At 44.7% G+C, this 20,323-nt stretch overlaps 1 protein-coding gene across 2 annotated transcripts in view; it reads right to left on the bottom strand.

The window, feature by feature from the left end:
• The window catches only part of SPEN (spen family transcriptional repressor), a 66,290-nt gene that overhangs the window by 15,843 nt on the left and 30,124 nt on the right, over positions 1-20,323 (bottom strand). For both annotated transcript variants that reach the window (XM_069035080.1, XM_069035081.1), the window contains exons 4-9: positions 7,805-7,965; positions 6,412-6,612; positions 5,481-5,632; positions 2,854-2,979; positions 2,172-2,285; positions 934-1,047 (exon numbers count right to left, since the gene is read on the bottom strand). In XM_069035080.1, coding sequence (XP_068891181.1) covers positions 934-1,047; positions 2,172-2,285; positions 2,854-2,979; positions 5,481-5,632; positions 6,412-6,612; positions 7,805-7,965 — 868 coding nt within the window. The remainder of the gene's footprint in view (positions 1-933; positions 1,048-2,171; positions 2,286-2,853; positions 2,980-5,480; positions 5,633-6,411; positions 6,613-7,804; positions 7,966-20,323) is intronic.

Here is a 20,323-nt window from a genome sequence, read left to right as displayed (position 1 = left end):
CAGACACACATTGGGGGTGTTGCTTATTCCAAAATCATTAAGCAACAAGACCCACACAAGATGTGAAACTTTTAAGGGACCACACGCTTTCCTGCAGAGGAAGGTGAGTACTATCCAACACCACGCTCAGAAACTACAGGATATCCAACTTTCAGCCCTGGGTGAGGTGGGAAGCTGTTGAGATCATGCCTGACATCACTGCCCACTCTTTAGGAGAGGAGAAAGGAGGAGGAGGAAGATAATTCAAAGGGTTGGCTGACACCTCACGTCCCCAGTTAGTGGGGCTGATGGGACAGTCAGAACAGGTATCACCACATTCACCCAAATCCAAGATACTCCTGGAAATGTTAAGTGTTGCTCCAGGAAGAAAAATATTTTCTGTGTATTTTTTTAAGTAGTGTTTTCAATTATTGTTTAAAATCTGTTGCAAGGAATGACGAGATGATCTTTAAGGTCTTTTCCAACGCAAACCATTCCCTGATTCCATGACTGCATGTTGAGGTTACTGTACCCCAGAGCCTGGACATCAGCATGGGGCAGCTGGAACACAGCCATGTGTTTTCCTGGAGGAACTCACACCTTCAGATTTCCCTTTTTTAACACAAAAACAGACAAAAGTTTGCCTTGGATTGGGGTAAACGAGGCAGTGACACGGACACCAACACTCAGGAGCTCAGAGAGACAAGTTTAGCGAAACAAACGGCAGAATACTGGAAAAGGCTTTATAAGTAACAGTTCAGGATTCCCTGACATCTTGGTAAGCCGAGTATAAAAATATAATTTAAGCCTTTGATATGTGGGACGTGTGTGTCCCGCCAAGTATTCTTTGAGCCTGGCAGTCTGCACTGCCAGCATTTAAGGGGGAAGGCCTGAACACAATTTGTTCCTCTTTTTTTGCCTGTTTTGCTTTAGTTTGGAGGTCATTCTGCACACCTTAATTTTATTCCCACCGATTTTCCTCCCCTTGGTCTCTTTTACAGCTGCTTGTGCATATTCAATCTCATTGTAGAGAACCAGGGCCATGCCTTTTAAGCGGTCAAACACCACCTGTAAAAAACAAAAAAACAAAACAAAAACCAAATAAGAGCCTCATCCACAGGACTTAATGTCAGTCCCAACAAAATCCTAAGTCATGAGGATACCAGGAAGGAAATAATTTTTAGCAAGGTGAATTTCCAGGCTTTTCTGATGAGGCATATTGGAATGAAGAGACAATAAAAGGACACGGGACTGCTTTGAATTGTGGATATTGTGGCTTGAGGTATATTATGCCTTTATTTTGTTTTTCTGTATTTTACTTTGAATATTTTTTTCTTTGTTGACTGAGTTTTGTAGTATTTGTTAAGCTTTTTTTTTTCTAATTTCCAATTGTGTTTTAGGGGGGAAAAAAGGTAAAGGGAACAGTTAATCCCAAAGTGGAACCAGCTTTTGTTATCAATCTGCAGTACCACTCACCAGTTGCTAAACGCCCAATTTCCAAATATTGCCTTCCTTTAGTAGCATAAATGTATTATTCAAGCAACAACAGCTACAATAAAGAATGTCAAAGCTGCAACACAAACCCACAAAAATCCTTTGGGGAGGCCAGACCCTGATCCTGCAAAGATTTACACACATTGCTTAATTTTAAGCACATCCATGTCCAATAAAAATACACAGGACAACTCCCACACTGGAGTTTAAGCATGTGATAAATCACTTGCATGGGAGAGGCTCCCGCTGCATGACATGGGTGTGTTGCACCATTGTTGACTTTCTCTCTTTTTCCATGTACTTTTGGCACCGTGACTGTCCTGACTGCTTTTAAAAAGTCTTTTTTTCTTGGTCTGACGAAAAAAAGCATAGTTATGTCTAATTATGTAATTAGCAAGTATGAGTAATTACGTAATTAGACTGCTGTTCTTCCAACTAACATTTAAGAAGGTTTGCTGGGGAGAGACTGTACTGCACAAGAGCAACAAATGGTTTCCAATACTCAACATCTCGGCTCACTCAAAATACTTGGTTTTGGTTGCTGTCTATGCTGACAGAGCCCTGTCAATCGAATTCCACCCCAGAGAGAATTTTTTCTACCTGAGCTATAAAGCCCTGGACAGTGGGGGTTGAAAGGACAGGATGGGAAGAAAGGAAGACAGTAACATTGGAAGCACATGCCAAAGCCTCCCACCTACCTTCACCACAGGCCCGTATCGGCAGAAATGTCGGGTCAGATACTGATCCGTAACGTTTGTGGAAAGCCCATCTAACCACACGCAGTTTGTAGGCATGCTCTTCCCAAAACCCAGCTGGACACAAAAGGGCAAAACTTCCATCAGTACAGTGCACAAGGGTTAAAACTCACTGAACAGAGCCTGCCTAATGAAAGACTTATTTGGAGAAAGCTGTTGTTTGTATGGATTTTCTAAAATTAGCATCTGGTGCAGGTGCAAGACAAAAATCAAAGAGCAATTAATGAAAATAATTCTGCTTGTTTAAACAAATAGAGTGTTTGACAACATTGGGTTCTTCTACAGTTTGAGAACGTCTGAGAAGTGACAGGTTGACAGCTCTGGGGCCTGACAGGCCCCGTTTGCCATGGGGAGTGGAATGGATTCCCAGCACAGCCTTGCCAGACGTGGCCCTTCCAGGCCAGGGAATGTCAGTCTCTGAGTGCTCAATCCCAAGGTTCCGTGTGGACAGAGCCAAGAAAAATGCTGATTAATCCCAGTTAGGTGGTGGTTGAAACCATCATGCTCTGATACGACCTCACATTAAAAATCATCTTACTTCCATAAACTACGGTGCTGCAAAACATCCCACGATGCGGCAATGGAAGGAACAAGAAGGATACAGTCCAGGGGAGGATTTCTTTACCTTGAGCCGGTTATTTCCGAGATATTCCCCATCCATCTTCTTAATGGCTTTGCACACACTGGCGATGTCACAGTACTGCAGGAACGCGTACTGAGGGACACCGTTCACCTTCTTAATGTCGATGTCCTGGGGACAAGCACAAAACACAACAACCCACAGTCAGCAGTCAATCTCATCTAAGAGGACTTGTTTTTTTCAGGGGCATGTGGCACAGCAAGCTCTTTAACTAATATTTGCTTCAGAGAGAGGATTTAAACAATAGCAGGCAGTTAAAACTTCGCTGTTCTGCTGCATCTCAAAACCAAATCCTTATGGAGCAGGGAAAGCTCTTCATCACGCAGATTTAAAATCCAAGCCCACAGAACTAAGCCTGACCTGATCAACAAACACCAGCTTTAGGCTGTTAATACTGTATCAAGAAGAGACAATTCAGGATCAAAGAAATACAGATTAATTTTCGGTCACAAAGGCTCAAGAGAAAACAACCTGCTCTGATCCTCATCTCTGAGCCAAGCAGGGCTTCTTTTCCAAATAAACATGATCCATCCTCTTCCTAGAAACACAAAGTGATGCCGGACTCATCCCTTGAACCAGCCTGGCTCAGGGCAAAGGCAAAAAAGATCCTCAACTTCAGTCGCTGTTCCTCTTTAAAATCAAGCCACCACGGGCCCATTCACAAGTACAGCCAGAGGCTCACAAAGCCAAATAAAGGCTGATTTTAATCTATTTTAAAAAACCCAGCAAGTCAGGAGCTGACATTTGGTTAACAAACAAGCTCAGCACTAGCACTGGAAATGTACCCAAAGCCTCTGAATAAACTCATGATATTATGATTCACTCCGAGCTGAAAATAGGAGGTGGAGGGTTTGGCTTTATTTGTTGGAATAGAAGGAGCTGCCTTTGTGAGCCACACATGGATCTGAGCACAAATGTTCCAACATCCAGGACAGGCTAATTTCATGGTTAATAAATTTAGGGACAAGGCAGCAGTTTGATATTGGTCTCACCCAAGAGCTCTTTATCTGGGAAAACAGAGGTAAACAGGGAGATTTACACAACTATTAGACTCCTACAGCCCTGGCCTAATGATTTAAGTGGAATATTAATAGAAAACTACACTTCCAAGTGTCTGAAGTAGCACGATTGCAACCACGGCAAATTATACTTGACCACTCACCCTGGGCAAGCAATTCCTTGTGACAGGCAAATAAAATATCATTATTGTGCTCATTACCCCTCAGAAAGGTTATAAAGCTGGTCCCTTCTGCACCTGAGCTTGCAAGTTTTCCTGGAAACAGCGAGGCAGTGCTGCCTCCCAATTCTGAGCCATTAATAATGCTGACAGGGAGCACCACGGCACACAAAAGCCAATTTACACTACCACTGATAAGCATCTTTATCAGGAGAGCTCTGCTGCTCTAACACTGGAAAAGGGTTCAAGCCACAGACATGGCACAAATTCATAAATCAGTATTGATGTCAAGGATAGAGCAGAGGCTGGATACACAAGGGCTGCCAGACATCATAAAACGAGGATTTTGTATTTGTCCACATTGTACATGGAAGCAACCTCCCCTTCTTTTGGGGGGTAGCAGGGATGGGGCTCCTGGTGTGTGTGACTGATTCCTCTGCAGCGATAAGAACACGTCAGAGCAGAGTGAAGAAGGCACAGCACGTTCACAAGCGCCCACAGCTGACACGGAGAATATGGACCATCTGAAGGCCAGACTCAACAGGAATCACAGAATGAATCCCAGAATGGTTTGGGTGGGAAGGGTCCTTAAAGCCCATCCAGTCCCACCCCTGCCATGGGCAGGGGCTCCTTCCACTGTCCCAGGCTGCTCCAAGCCCCATCCAACCTGGCCTTAGGCACTGCCAGGGATCCAGGGGCAGCCACAGCTGCTCTGGGCACCCTGTGCCAGGGCCTGCCCACCTTCACAGGGGACAATTCTTTCCCAATATCCCATCTAACTCTGCCCTCCTTCAGCTTAAGGTTCGTCCTGTCACTCCATGCCCTTGTGAAAATTAATTAAAATTAACTGGAGAGTTGCACCACTTTAATGGAAAATTCCCCTTAAATACAACATTGACATGAATTGATAGAAAGTCATGAGCAGAGGAGAGGGGGCTGCTCTCCCTTATCTGGATACTCCCCCTCAGCTGAAAACCCAAATCCCCCATGTGCCATCACTGATCCATCTGCTCCAATCTCCTCTGCCTGGGCACAGGGGCTGCTTCCACACACACTGACCAAGCCCTTTGTTCCAGGAATCAACAGGAAACTCAGATTCCCACAGTTGTAGGAGTCAACATGAAAACATCACCTGGCACATTTACATCCCAACTACCCAGTCAGCTTTGGAGCTACCAGGGGAGAATTACCAGGAGAGATATTTGTTGTGAAGACTCCTAGGACTGTTTTTCCTGCTAAATTACCCCTCAACAGTCATATGCTGAACTCCGAATACAAAGAAAAGCTTTCAGGTATAGTCCAACAAGAATGACTCAGATTACTACAGAAAGACTGAATTATCTGTCGTTGACAGATTTAGCACCACTCACAGCATTTCACAGGTCTGTACAGAAGGGGGGGCAGTGCCACCCCACACAGGACACAATTCACATACCACTATTCCCCCGAAGCGCTGGAAGATGTTGCGAAGGTCGTGGTAGGTGGTTGTTTTTTCCAGGTTGCCAATGAACAGAGTTCTCGTTGCTTTTGGGTGAAACTCATCTATCCTTTCATCCAAAGGACGAAATTCATTCTCGCTTTCGGTTTCTAGGACAAAAGAGAGCAGGACATTTGTAATGACTGCAGATTTGGTTCATGTTGGATTATTCAGGTCTCCTTCTTGATCTGAACAAGAGTAAGCACTGCCTTTGAGAAAAACACCCAGTACTGCACCCATGACTTGTTATTTATGTGGGATTTGGAATCTTTATATTCCACTGAGGAATCTGGCATCCTCAGGTGAAAGGGAGCTGCATCTTTCAACTGCTTCTCTGGAAATTTACTCTTAACAAGTATCAACGTCTGAGTGCACGAATTCCAGTAAGGCCTCTCTGCACTTGGGGAAGAGCACGTGGCAGGAGTTTGTTTTCAGGAATCAATTTTTAAAGAAGCCATTGAAGTGCAGTCTGAGAACTTCACCACGTGCTCAGGGCTGCAGCTCTCACTGGCTGGTCACGTGGGCTGTGCTGCTCAAAACGCAGCACTCGTTGGCTGTTTTAATTAAAAGGAGACAAAACGAGGCTGGGAGGACTCAGTGCTGTGCTCACACCACCCACTGGCAGCTGCTCCACTGAGACGTGGTAGATGAGATTGTTCCTTCCAGCGGATCCCACTGTTTGGGAGGATGGCAGCTTTCCTTCTCTGAGGCTTAAGACTGGAACTCTCTTGCTGTTTGATCCAAGAGCATCCACTCTTTTTGCTCTGGAATTTATTGCGGCATTTTTCCCAGTTTCTTTAAAACATGTTTCCTACTTCTATTCTGCCTCTTTACGACAGCTCCTGAACACACCCAGGGCGGTCCCATGGGAGAAGGGCATGGACCTTACCTGGTCCTATCCAGGCCGTGACTTCAATCTGCATGCCAAAGAAAAGCTTTCCTTTGGAGGCATTTAGTGCTTTCTCCTGGTCCTCCTGCTGCCGGAAGAACACCAGGCCATACCGTTCCTCGGACGCGCCGTGGATCTGCACCGACGTCACCTTCCCGTACTTCTTGAATTCGTGAAAAAGTCCATCTTTAAGGCTTGTATCTAAACCAACAAGTAAACATTAGTACTGCAGAAACATAGCTTCTACCGACTCAGCAGCACCATCAAAGACATGAAGAACTCTGACTGCCTTTCTCAAATGTGACTTCATCCCACTTAAGTCAGTGCTCACACAAGCGCCCTTTTTAATTTGGGATGTTAATTTTGCCGATGTCCAAAGCTTCTGGCTGATCTTTCTCTTTGCCTGGATTTTTAAACTCAAGAAACTACACACACGAGGTTTTACATGGCTAAAGCTGGCGGTGGATGGTTATTCCTTCTAAGAGACACCCAGTTCCATGTGAAGAAGAAATAAACAGGGATACTTTATTAAAATACCCACAGCGATACTGCACACAGCTGGGATGAGGTGTCTGCAATGGAGGCTGGGGTCATACAACGTTCAGTCCAGTCAATTCAGAAATATAACCAGGCAGATTCATCAGATTTTGCGGAATCTGACTCAAGCCCACACAATCTGTCTGGGATTCGTGGGGTATTGACCTCAGCATCACATCCTTTCAAGGAATATGACAGGCATTAAATCTACTGGAAGATACCAACACATGAAGTACTCTGCTCACAAGATTAACAGATACTATTTTAGCTCAGCCAGTGCTTTTGCATCCATGAATTCCATTAAAACTGTTTCACAACTGATCCCATGCTGGTTTTTCCTGTGGGATCTCTCCTGTGCTCAGCACAGGGAACAGGGAGTGATCATGGGCGCTCCTCAGTCCATGGCTTCCTGGGTTATTTTCCATGCAATATCCATTGCCTTTACAAATATGCTTAGGGGTGTTTTAAAGCACTCAAACTGCAACAGAAAACCCTCAACTTTTTGGATTAAAAAAGAAATTGAAGGGTGAGAGGTGAGGTTAAACAACTGAAGTATTAAGTTAAAAAATGGAGATGTGTCAGTTTTCTCCCTGGGAAAGCCCACATTACTGTTTGGGAGCACCAGTTCCAGGGCCTGGAAATGCCCAATACTTGGAGCTGGGAGCAGCAGGGTTTCTCACAGATGGTCACTAATTAAGCAATTTTCCCACTGTCACACAAGAACTGAGGCAGAAGCAGGGAGAGAATCTGGTCCTCGGAGGCCGCACGTGGCCGCCGCGTGTCAAAGACTCGGTACAGGTTATTCAACCAGTTCCCCTCCCTTTTTTCCCCTGTTCCCCTTTCCGAGGGAATTTACCTGTTGAGCGCACTGGAAGATTTTGAACCTTGATCCCAAAACTCTTCCGGGGCTCATCCTTCTCCAGCGATGGGAGCAGCTGGGACGCGGGTGCGGGGACGGCTGTCGACTGCACCGAGCGTGCCGGGGACTCGTCGCTCGAGCTGCTGCTGGAGTCACTGCTGGGAACGGCATGGAGGGAAGGACAGGTGAGTGCATGGAGTGGAGTCACCCGGGAAATGGTTCTTTTATTAAAAAAGGAAAATACCAGAGTTTCGGCTCATCTACAGGTCTTCCTCCCTTTTGTGCCTGATTCTGTTTCTGTGCTGCAGCCCTGTTATTCACAGGAATTTAAGAGTCTTCCTACAAATATTCCACTCCAAAGCCCTCAGAGGAGACAGGCAGGGAAGTGGAATATGGGTAAAATGTCAGCGAGATCCTGTTACACGCCCTGACAATGGTGGAGATTTAATTAAGTGTAATGCAATGTTGGACCAGCTCAGGAACTGTGTGGGAAGAGTGGAGAAATACAGGGATGATGCACAGGTCTGACAAAGCCTCAAAATCCCTCCCAGCACTCTCATGTACAGAAAAGAAATATTATTGTGCTCTCAGGCATCTTTCCTCAAAAGGCCTGTACTCCAAAGAGACCGCGTGTGAAAATCATGGCAAGTATTTTGGTCAACTGCTTGGGAATAACCCGGATAGATGGGGATGTCCATGACCCTGTCCCAGCCCATGGCTTGGGGTAGAACAAGATGATCTTTAAGATCCCTTCCAGCCCAAACCATTCTGGGATTCTCTATGAACCAGCAAACACTATTTCCGGGCTCAGCCTCAACCTCCAACTTCAAGATATGAAGAATTCAGACCCAAGAACGCCTTTTATAAACAATAATTACAGTGGAAGAGGATTTGCATGTTAGATCACGGAGGGAGTCAATCTAATCCACGGACTCGGGATCGTTCGATGCTTCGAGGAGAGGCAGAAATAGAGAGAATATAATGTTATTAAAGCTTGCCCAGTGGGGACACGTCATCTTGCTTCAGTGGCTCATTTCTTCCCCGAGGCACGAGGGCTCAGAACAGCGCTAAAAATAATTTTGTCTGACATAACCCCAGAGACTCTCGTTCTCCATTACACGAGCAGCCTTCGAAAAAATTCTGCTGGAATTTTAACTCGGAGGCTGGAGGGGGGGGAGATGTGCCACGTACTAAAATAACCCTGTCAGTCTGAAATTTGCTGCTTGATTGAATTTTTATGTTCCTCTCCACATCGTATTAGAAAAACGATAGGCAGGTTTATCTTTTTCTTATCTTAAATATTTCATACCCTTCCTACAAACCTTCTTGCCATTAAACCACTTAACTTTTCCATTTCTTTTTTCAGGGAAACCATTTCAGGCTTCTAATAATTTCCAGGATTTGATTTTGTGAGCTCTTCTACTACTTTTTTTGTGGGTGTTTTTATTCAAATGTTCAAAAAACCTGGTTTTCTTTCTGAACATCTTGGTGCAACGAGCACTGTGGCACATTCCCAAAAGCCCTTGGGCTCTGTCCCCATTATATTTGGAGGCACAGAAGGGAAGACAATCTCTGTCCCAAAATACTTACAAACAATCCAAGAAGGATATAAAAACAGGCCAGACCAAAATAAAACACAACAAAAAAGGTCAAAAATGCAGAAGTAATAATAAACATGAGAAACTCTGCTGCCGGTCTCACCCTCTCATTACAGCCCTCCCATCCCATCGAGCCACTTCACACGTTGGTGCCTTTCCCACACATTCTCCTCCTACTCCTCCAGCCCCGGAGGAGGAAGTTCAGCATCACTTTGGAAGAGGAGTGAAAATAAAGCCATGCCAGGAATGAGTGAAAAACTGAGCCCTTCCTCCTGCCCTGCTCTTCCCAAGGGCAGCTGCCCTGCACCACCCAACCTCTCACTTCATGGATAATAAATAACATTTCCCTTCCTAGCTACAGTCCCTTGTGTTTCCCAGCAACGAATCTCCCACCATCAAGATGTCCCTTCACAGCCTCATTTTTCTGCTAAATTGCTAAACTGCCTTTATTTCTGTCTCACCTGCAGACCCTCCTTTTGTGCCCTCTTCATTAATGAACTATTTAATCACTGCAAGTGAAGAGTGCAGCATTTCCTCCTCATCTTTATCCCACTCCCTCTGCCTCCTGCCTTTCCACTAAATCACCTCAAATCCACACCACACTGAAGTTCTTCTCTACAGCATTTTGGGAAAAGGACAAACCCAACTCCACATGAACAGGGCCTCAGTGTTCTCCAGGGTTAACATCAGCCAACCATCGCCTGCTACTGGGAAATAAATTGGCAAAGAATAGAGAAACTTCTTTAAACACACAAATATAGGGCAGAGAATGTGTGTGGGGAGAAACTGAAAATAATTCCCAAGCTGACAGCAGCTCCACGTGGTTCAGCAGCCCCTGGGGAAGGCTAAAATAGGATTTTAGGGCTGCAGAACCCTCTGCCATGTGCACATTTTTACTTTCCCTTCTCACATCTTGATGCTCCAACCAACTCCCTACTCCCAAAGCCTTTAGAATTCCTGTGTGCTGAGATCGTATCTCTCGAGCAAGAGGCAGCGTTGAATTGATTTGAGCAGTGCTTTAGAATGGGGACAGGCTATTTTTACAGTTTGGGGGTTTTTTAATGAGGATGTTAAAAATATGGAACATACTGTTAAAATCACAGCATTCCACTAGAGAAAAAGTATTATCTTGGGATAGCACCGTTAGATATCCAAGTGATGACACAGCAGTACAACAGGGTGATAAATTCTACAAAGGAGCCTGAACTCTGTGCAACTTTGGGAAACAAGGATCGTGCTGGTAACTTCCACTTCCCTAGGGAGTTTTAAGGATGTGTCTCCCTAAGCAAAGCAAGACTTTCTGAACATTCCAGAAAAAAAATTTCATTATTTCATGACTATTTTAAGACAAGAAAAAGAAAGTATTGCAAGAACAATCCCCCCTTTCTTTAGGGAAATCCCCATCACTTTTCCAATTGAAGAAACATGGATATAATAATTCAAAAGTAAGTCAAAGGTTTGATGTTCTGTGAATGGGAGAATGATGGAAGAGTTAATTATAGCTGCTGTGTCACCCAGTTATAGCTCACAGCACAATCAAAATAAAGCATCTGACAGGGAATTATGTGGAGTCTCGAGCAGCAAAACACAACTCTTTTTCAGCTTTAAAAATACACAGATCTGAAGCCTGAAAGCTGCTCAAGGACAGGTTCCCAGAATATTAAAATGAGAATATGGCTTTGCTTTTCCCTGTGAGTAATTTTGAAAACAACCGCCCGTTGCCAACGCAGAAAATAAGTTATTAAAAATTCTTCTGGCAAAAGTTGGTTCATAAAGCTTTTAGAATGAGCTAGGGAAATTTTAACACAGGAATTTAATAGGATAAAACAAAAGCTCTGATAATCTCCTCCTTAAAAGTATTCCAACTATCAATAGGTTTTGGAGCAGGTCAAAAATGATGCAAAAATAGCTTTATAACTTCATTTTGGGCTTCCGCTACCAGCATTAAACCCGGGATGATTTTTTCCAGAAGCAGAGCGCGCTCTGGCACAAAGCCTTTTCCCAACACGGGAAAACCTGCTCTTCCACATCCCTGTAAAGTCAGCGGAGCAGAATGCCAGCACGCTGAAGAACTAATCTCCTGAGCTGTCACAACACACGCGCGGCGCCGGGAGGGAGCTGGGAACGGCTCCTCCGACATCCCGGCCCCCGAGCCTCCGCAGTGCTCTGCACTTCTCCCGGGAACGTGGGATCACTGGGGGAGAATTTGAGTATTTAACCAGGATTTCAGATGCTATTTTGTCCAGCCCAGATACTTCTAAAATCAGTTTCACTCTATGGCATCACAGCATTGAAGAAAAACGATTTTTGCATTTTACTCTCGGCAGAATCAGATGGAAAAACGGAGCCATAAGAGAGACTGTTCTTAGTTAAACAAGGGGTGGACATAAAAATCTTCCTCTTACACATGCACTTTACTACAGGTGTAGTTTACAAGCCCTTTTAAAACATTTATCTGCATTCCATAATTACCAATGAGTATATAAGGACGTGTGTTCTTACTCACACTATTTATGTACCCATTTTTCATCAACCATGATAAAATCTATTTGTAACTTACAGTATTTATCTATGTATCTATTTTCCAATAATCAAGATTACATCTATTCATAATCCAGTCTAAATCTTAACCACATGGGCTGACTCCCAAAGACTCAACACATAAGAATCCATCAATGGGGTTCAGACCCAAATACACCTGGTTTCATAGAATCATAGAATATCCCGAGTTGGAAGGGACCCACAAGGATGATGGAGCCCCATTCGTGGTCTCAGTACGTTGCAGCTCATTTAGCACACAGAATTTTCCTTTGCTCAGTTCTAAGCGCAAAGATGACATTTCAAATCCTGGTATCCCACAAACCACTCCTCGTTTCCAGAGAAATTTCTCATTTTCAGGCAATTACGTTTGCAGGTCTAGTGGCGATGAAGTTACGCTGGGTTTACGTGTGAGAAATGAAAGCACTGAGCGAAGAACACAAAGCCAGCCGTCCTTTGTTCCCACAAAAAGGAGATAAAAGAGAGACTCCAAGCCCGCCGATGGAACGGGAGACCCGCTGCTTCCTGTCAATGGCAGTGGTGCTGAATCAAGGGATCTCACAACCTGCCCTCCACCCTCCTGCAATTTTAGAATGTGGCACAATTGTCATTTCTGCCCATTGATTTGAGAGCAGTGAGTCAGCTGCAGGCTGGGGACTCCCTGCGAGCAGCAGGAGGGAAACAAAGCTGGAAACAAAGCGGGAAACACGGCTGGAAACACGGCAGCCGTCGTGGAGGATACAGCAGAGGGAAGCTTTAACGTGCTGCAGGTGCTGAGCTGCCAATGCAGGTTTAAAAAAGCAAAACAAAACCAACCTGTTGTTGCCCACAGAAGCTGAAGACTGCCCATTCCCTGGAAGTGTCCAAGGCCAGGTGGGATGGGGCTTGGAGCAACCTGAGGTAGTGGAAGGTGTCCCTGCCCATGGCAGGCGGTGGAATGAGATGAGCTTTAAAGTCCCTTCCAACCCAAACTATTCCATGATTCTGTCATTCCATGATTCTAACCTCTGATCGCTGGAGCAAGTCAAGAACAAAGCCACCTAAAACCAGTTAAAAACCCCTGCATCTTTCACGCCAAATTTCAGCTGTGAAAAAAGTAAAAATTATGACTTTAAATTGTTTTTTTTACAGCTGAGTTCAAAAACTGTTTCATCAGACCTGGTGAAGTATCCAGGATTTTTTTTTTTTACAGGAAATATGCAGAATGATCACTTCTTCCCTGCCAAAATTAACTTGAAATCAGGAACTCTGCCTGGCTCAGCTCGACTCAACACCCTGTCAGAATAATCTCCGAGTGAAGATTATCTCCTCGAAAGATCTACTGAGGACAGGCTCCATCCCCGCTGACGGCGGGTTGTTCTCACGGCTGATGTCAGCAGCAGATTCCCAAGCCGGGTCAGGAAATCCAAAGTTAACGTACAGTCATCTCCGAACGGAAGCAACCAGGAACCCTCAGTTTTCTCCTTGTCCCTCCCTTTCCAGATCCATGTTAAGTCACCACAGATGATCTCCATGCACAAAACACCATCAGTGACAGTGCTGTATGATCAGCTCTACCCAGAAGACACAAATCCTTGGGATACTTTATAGGCTTTGGAGAAAACCTGCTGGTTAGATTTCTTCAACCTGGGAAAACAGCACCAGAAAATTGCTCCGAGTTTCCTGAATGTACTGATGTGTTGTTTGGGAATAAAAAGAATTAAAAAGACCTGATTACTGCCAGCCAACACCCAGAAGAACCTCTTGGCAACTGCTCAAAATAAAAGCTTAAAAAATGCACTGTATTCCATTCTAGCAATGGATTAAAGATCTTTGCCTGTGAAACACTTTGACTTCTGGATGGAAAATGATATATTGGAGCAATATATGCACGGGGCTATTGCAGACTGGTATTTCTGACCTACTGCTAAATACTACATGAACCTAAGAAGGTATTTAACCGGAATTTCCCCTGTTCTCTACACCCACGTAAGTCAAAAATGCACATCAAATCACACGCTCCTTCCTAAGAACAGCAGTAGCCCATTCCCACAAAACTCCTGACATCACCCTGTTAATCCAACAATCCAGGTGGCTGTTCTGCCACACTCAAAGAGGAATCATAGAAGCCCAGAAGAGGATTGGAAGAGACCTTAGAGATCATCTCATTCCAACACCCTGCCATGGGCAGGAATAACCACAACGAAAATTCCAGAGGTTTGGGCACATGGTGAGCAACTCCTTGTCAGAGCTGATTCCAACACTGACCTAAATATCCAAGCAAGCAGCAGGCAAGTTATTCTGTACACATGACGGCAGCAGGCAGTTGTTCTGTACACATGACACGTCCCACACCAGGGTATTTGTATGGGAAAAAAAACATTTCACACACCTGCGGAAATAAATACGGGGTTTTTTCCCTTGTTCAAAGGAGTTGTTGAACCCGAAGTTGAAGATGTCAGAAAACCCATTCCGACCTCTGAGGTTGGTTTGCATGAAGAGATCAAGAGGCAACGAGCCGTCGCCGCATTCTACCAACTGTAGGCGAGTGCTGAAGGGGCTCAGCCCACGCAGGCAAACCACAAAGAGCCTGAACCCCGCTCCTCCGTGTCCAAACAAGGCTTTCCACCGGAAATATGGATACAAGAGAAAAGGCAGAGAAAGCCACCTAAACATTCCCTCAGTGTAATTACCCTGTGCCCATCACCCTGGCCTCGGCCCCTCCGGAGCAAAGCTCGCCGGGACGCGATTCTGTGACATTCCTGGCACCCGTTCAAGCCGCTGAGAACCTGCCACCCAAGGAACTTTGGTTTGTGCATGTCACACTGCAGTATTTAACAGCACTCAGCTATGATAAAACAATCCACCAAGAAAGGGGAAAGGCCAGACCTGCTGCATGGAAACAAAAACAGCCGTAGAAAGCACGCAACAGATAAAACCAGCATTCACAGCTCTGAAGAGAGATCATTAAATACTGCAGACTAATGAAACAAGGACATCCTCCTTCCCTTAACTTTTTCTGCTTTACCACGCCCAGAGAGAAGACTTCAATGATCTCCTGCTGGCCTGGAATCCTAAATCCAAAGAAATGAAATTAAATGATGTTTAAAGGCCATGGGAAAGCAACACAACCATGACAACTCCATGTCCTTTGGGTGGACAACTAACACACACTGTTGCAGTATTTATTTCAGTCTCTGACCAGTAAGTTTTTGAAGGCACAGCCTCCAGTACTATTTACCATATATTTATCCCAAGTCAACTGAGTGACTTATTAACATTCCATTTGCATTTCTGTGACAGGCCATGTATAAATATATATAAATATATTTACGTCAGTTGTTTTATCCTGACGTCTGACACCTGATCTTTGATGAAAGTCTGAAATTAATCACAGAGAAGATGGAGATGTTTCTCAGGAAGGACTGCTCCCTCCCCCAGAACCACCTTCCCCTGCAGCCATGTGCCCTCAGAGTTTCCAGACAGCCTTGAGCTCCTTTTAATTCTCCCCTGCAACTAAATAATCCATTATGATTGCTAAAAATATGTATGTTTATATTAATCCCTGTCTGGCTGAGGACACTGTGCCCAACCCACAGTCAGTGTTGCCACCTCTCTCCTTGACCTATGTCCCCCTGCCCCTGAACTGTGTACAGCCAAAAATTAAAAACATTAATCTGAGGGAAAAAAAGTGTTGGTTACAAACACATTGGCCTATCTCTGGAGCAGAGCTGACTCAGCACTGACAACAGCTTCCCATTGCTGGGAAGAAGCTACTCAATCCCTGTGCTCCCCACGCTGGCCAGTGGCTTGGCCGTGGATGGGTTTGGTGCTGAATTTGGGAGCAACTGGAGTTACCTGCCTACCCAGCCACTGCCTTTTTGAAACATGGATGCTTCCTGGAAACAGCAGGATTGCTCACGCTCCAAAAAGAAACCCTGGGAAGCCAGAGGAAATGCTTTCTCAGCAAACGGCCACGGTGACAGAGCTCAGCACAGGGAAAGATAAAAGTCATCGAGGCCTTGAGGGTGAAGTACAAAGCAGCTCTCCAGCTCTGCTTTCCCACAATTAAACTTCCACCGATGCAAAGAGGGAAGAAAGAGGGTGGGTGTGAGAATGGGTGAGCATGATGAGCTTCTGTTTAACATCACCTTCATGGAGGGAAGCCCTGGGTCAAGATCCCTCGTGAGAAGCGCTGCTGCGGTCACCCAGAACTCCCACCTCCTCCAGCCATGCTGCAGCCAAATTATTCCAAGCACTGCCAGGACATGCCTGAGGAAGAGCTGCTGCTCCAGGCATGGATCAGACAAAAGTTGGCCAAAAGCAGCATAATTGTGTTATAAGGAAGAGCTTTTGCCACCTATCTGCTGATGATCTAAATTAGTATTTTGCAACTGACACCTCAGAGCACATGAAATCTTTGGACAAAAGCCGTATTTTAGTATAAGATTCATGCGAGGCTGTCTTAACATCCACTGCAGATGGAAAAGTAAGGTATGAAGAGGCCAAGGGCTTCGCCCAAGGTCATTCCGTGAATCACAGAGAGAACAGGCTCAGGAGTTTGATCTCCTAGCTCATGGGTGGCCAAGTCTTTTCAAAATACCAAGAAAGCAACACAGCATCATTTATGCTGGAAGGAGCTCCAAGATCATCAAGCCCAACAGTTAAAGGCCATATCCTCAACCACAGCACTGCTTTCATGAAGGGACCTACTCGGCATCCTAGGAAAAAACGCCAAGCTCTACTCCAAGTGCTCCCTATGAGCCAGGAGAGTGAAATGCCATTGAAAATGCAACCACCACTGCATCCAAGTAGGCTACTACACTTTACTCAAGGAGCAAAAAGCAACCTCTTTTTCCTTAAGAGCCCTGTCAAATGCATTCCTGGGAATAAACACTTCTAAATACGATTTTAAAACCATTTGGCATTGACTAAGTGTTGAGCACTGGGCATCTTTCAGAAAAAAAGCCTTTTTCAGACATATGCTAGAACAAAAAAAGCCCTAGCACTGATTCACCTCCAGGTTACTGCAGTTATTTTTTAACATAAAGCTGCCGAAGATCACGGCAAACAGCCCCATAGAATTAATTCTGTCTTCATGTTTTAGAAAAGCATCACACCTTGCCTTAAAAAACCAAACCAGGCACTATTTGCATGCACTGCCTCCTCCCAACCGAAGGCACTGGGTTTTTTTAGCAATACACAAAACACCATTTGTTGAAATTCCTGATTTGGAGCAGTTCTGAAATGGTGCATCCTCTCCTATAAACAGAATTGTTCCTGGGATGGGAGTTGCAATGGAAGGCATGCCAAGATACACAGCTGAGCTACAATGCTGCTTAAGTAAATTTGGGAACATGCAAAGCTTAATATAGAAATTCCCTTTATGGCAGATAACACCGTGGAAGTTTAGTACTTCTGAAAATGGTGACTATTGTCCAAAGAGAGAAACCCAAATTAAAATGGACAGAGTGACCCTAGTTCTCCATCCGAAATAAATCCATTTATCAAGGGTGTTTTTCAAAGAGAATTTCTATTCCCTTACATCTTAGAATCATAAAATACTCCTTCTGATCTAAGATTCTAATAGAATCTTCTACAGCCTTTCAAAGAAACTCCAAAGAGATGAAGGGAAAAATAATTTTGGAGGGTTTTTTTTTTTTAATGCCCCTTTTTAGACCAACAACAGTGACTGGAGGAAGCACAGGAGAGCTCTGTAAAACCGGAATGGAAGCTGCTGTTCTGGAGTAAAGGACTACTTAAAATGGAAGGCCTGGGAAAAAAAATGTCATTTCTGTGATCTCAGGCAGCATAAATTATAGAGAGAAGACATTTGATGAGTTGTATGCTAAGGATTAATTTGCCATTTAAAAATGCAGGGAACAGATGGATCTCTTGGCTGGGACTATATTTGGGAATTACTTCATTTTGCTGCCCACATGCAAATAAAAATACAACTAAAAGTAGAACTTTTTGTGAGCTTTCACATGGGTAGAAAACACTGAAGTAATGAAAATAAAACCAAAAAGAAAATGTCTGTATGAAACAGGTAAAGTGCCACAGCACCTATTGTGGCTCTGCAGTAGGCTGGGGGAGAGAACATGATTTTACTTTGTTGAGCAACTATGGAGAGTAATGCCAGGCTTAGAAACTAAAAAAAAAAACCAAAACAACCAACCAAAACACAACCCAGCAAAACTTGTATCACATGACAGGGTTTGCCACTTAAGAGTAACTTCTGAAAAAGCACCTTGTTGTAATTTAATTCCATGGAATTTGTTAGGATTACATCTCCACACACGGTCAGAAGGTCCAGGGATTCTTCCCAAAAGCCTGGGCCAGTTCCATCGCACTGACTGGGGATCGCAAAGCACGGGTGAGAACTTAATTTGTGACAAAAAATGCACAAGTAGGGGAAAATCCAGAAGAAAATGCCTTACACCTCCCTGGACCGAGTGCCTGTACAGCCCTGACCTCCACCCCGCATGGCAGCAGCTGGGAAAGGAGGAGCAGTGCAAGGCATTTCCTCTGGCACAGTGGAGACAATGGGACGGAAGAAAAGTCCTCCAAGGAATTCCCACAGGCAAAGCCTGTGTGTTTTCCTTATGGGAGCCAGTGCTTTCAAACCCCCAAACCATGGCAGCTACATGTACAGGATTAATTAAGCACCTTCCTTTTTTCCACGTGATTTCTCCAAGTTCAAGGGAAATTGCATACTGAAAAGCAAACCCAACATCAACTCCTGAGACGACTGTTAGATACCATCTCTGTTTCTCCTCTAGCAACATAACGAGCCTTTCCTCTTTCCCTCCACCTCAAAAACAAACAAACTGAAAACTTCACCCAGCAAAGCCCCGACCGGCGCAGGATGTCCTCGCCGTATTCCCAGACTCTGGAACAGGGATAAGCACAGCTCCGCGCGCGTCTAGAAAACGAAGAGGAATAGAAAATCTGTACTAACCCGACAGCTTCCTTTCTGTGACTATTCATCCTTCACAATCCAACAGGACACACCAGCCAGTAAACAAACATGGAAGGGAGGGACCAACTTCAAAGCAACTGTGTAAATCTTACATAATTTGAGGGTTTGAGATCTTGCAGCAACCTCTTACCCAAGGAGGTGTCAGATGATCCAAGGAGGTCAGACCTGTAGCAGCCACAGTAAGTAGGACACTTTGCATCTCACTCAGCCCAGCCCAGCATCACTTGTCCACGGGGATCTGGGGCTGGGCATTCTTGGCAATTCACTTTCAGGAGAACAGTGCCTTTCTTTCACACATCACCACACCAGCAAAGCTCTCTGCTCTCAAATGGATGAAAGATAATAAATACGTGAATGCCCTTAGAACCGGGATCTGCTGGAAATGTATCTTAATTATTCTTGATTTTTAAAGGGTTTGATGAGGTTCTCTTATTTTTGCCCAGGTATAAAACCAATGATTTCTGGGCATCTGCAGAGAACATCCCGCAACCGTGGAAGAAGTGAGGATACAGCCCTGAAAACCACTTCCCTCTCATAGAAAGGATTCTCCAAGAGGTACTTTTCCTGCCACCCTGGATTTCCAAGTGTCTTCTAGCCAAAACCATCGCTTTGAACTAAATAAAGCAACTGAGCACTGAAGCCCAGACATTTCTTAAAGAGAAGGAATTAAAAGGCTCCACGTCTCGCTTCTCCAGACAGGAGAGTGCAGTCATGGTTGGAAGAACCAGGAAAGAAAGGAACAGGTCCCCTACCTTTGTTACGGGCCTCTTGTGAGGAGGGAGCACAGAGAAGTCCTGTTTCTTAATGCCAAAGCTATTTTTGTTCTTGTATTAGGCACTTAATGAATAATTACGCAAAGACTTTATTCACATGGCATCTCCACAGTGCACGTCTCCTTCTTCCTCCTTTTGGAAACTCAGCTTCCCTTCAAGACTTTAAAAAATTTGGACCACGTCCCAGCACATATAAATTTTTCCTCCTCTACAGAACGCATCGAAGCCCTCACCTCTCTCCCAAGCCTGTGATTTTCCACTCGGAGCTGCGCTGCCGTCTCCTCTCCGAGTGGCATTACGAGCTGACCGTAAGGATCTGGAGTGGGATCCCTAATCTCCTGCTAAGAAGCTTTTGCACTTAAACCCCTGATGCCATCATTAGTGGTTTCGGCGCTCGCGACGTTACGGCCGGACTGTGCTCGATGCCAGGACGGTAAGGGCCAAGCTAAGTGCATCAGGTACACGGTTAACTCAATAGGCAAAGATTAGGGGATGATACTATTTTTTATTTTTTCCCCAATAAGGCTTATTTACTATTAATTCCCACCCGTGATCTTATTTAATTACAACGTGTTCCACCTGAAGTTGTTTGTAAGATTAATGCCCAAGTCGCAGCGATACGCCTCAAGGAGACCTGCTCTCCCAG

This window comes from Aphelocoma coerulescens, chromosome 21 (genome assembly GCF_041296385.1).
Source record: "Aphelocoma coerulescens isolate FSJ_1873_10779 chromosome 21, UR_Acoe_1.0, whole genome shotgun sequence".
NCBI classification, from domain to species: Eukaryota; Metazoa; Chordata; class Aves; order Passeriformes; family Corvidae; genus Aphelocoma; species Aphelocoma coerulescens.
The sequence above is the reverse complement of the archived record's forward strand: the minus strand, read 5'-3'. Positions and strand labels throughout refer to the sequence as shown.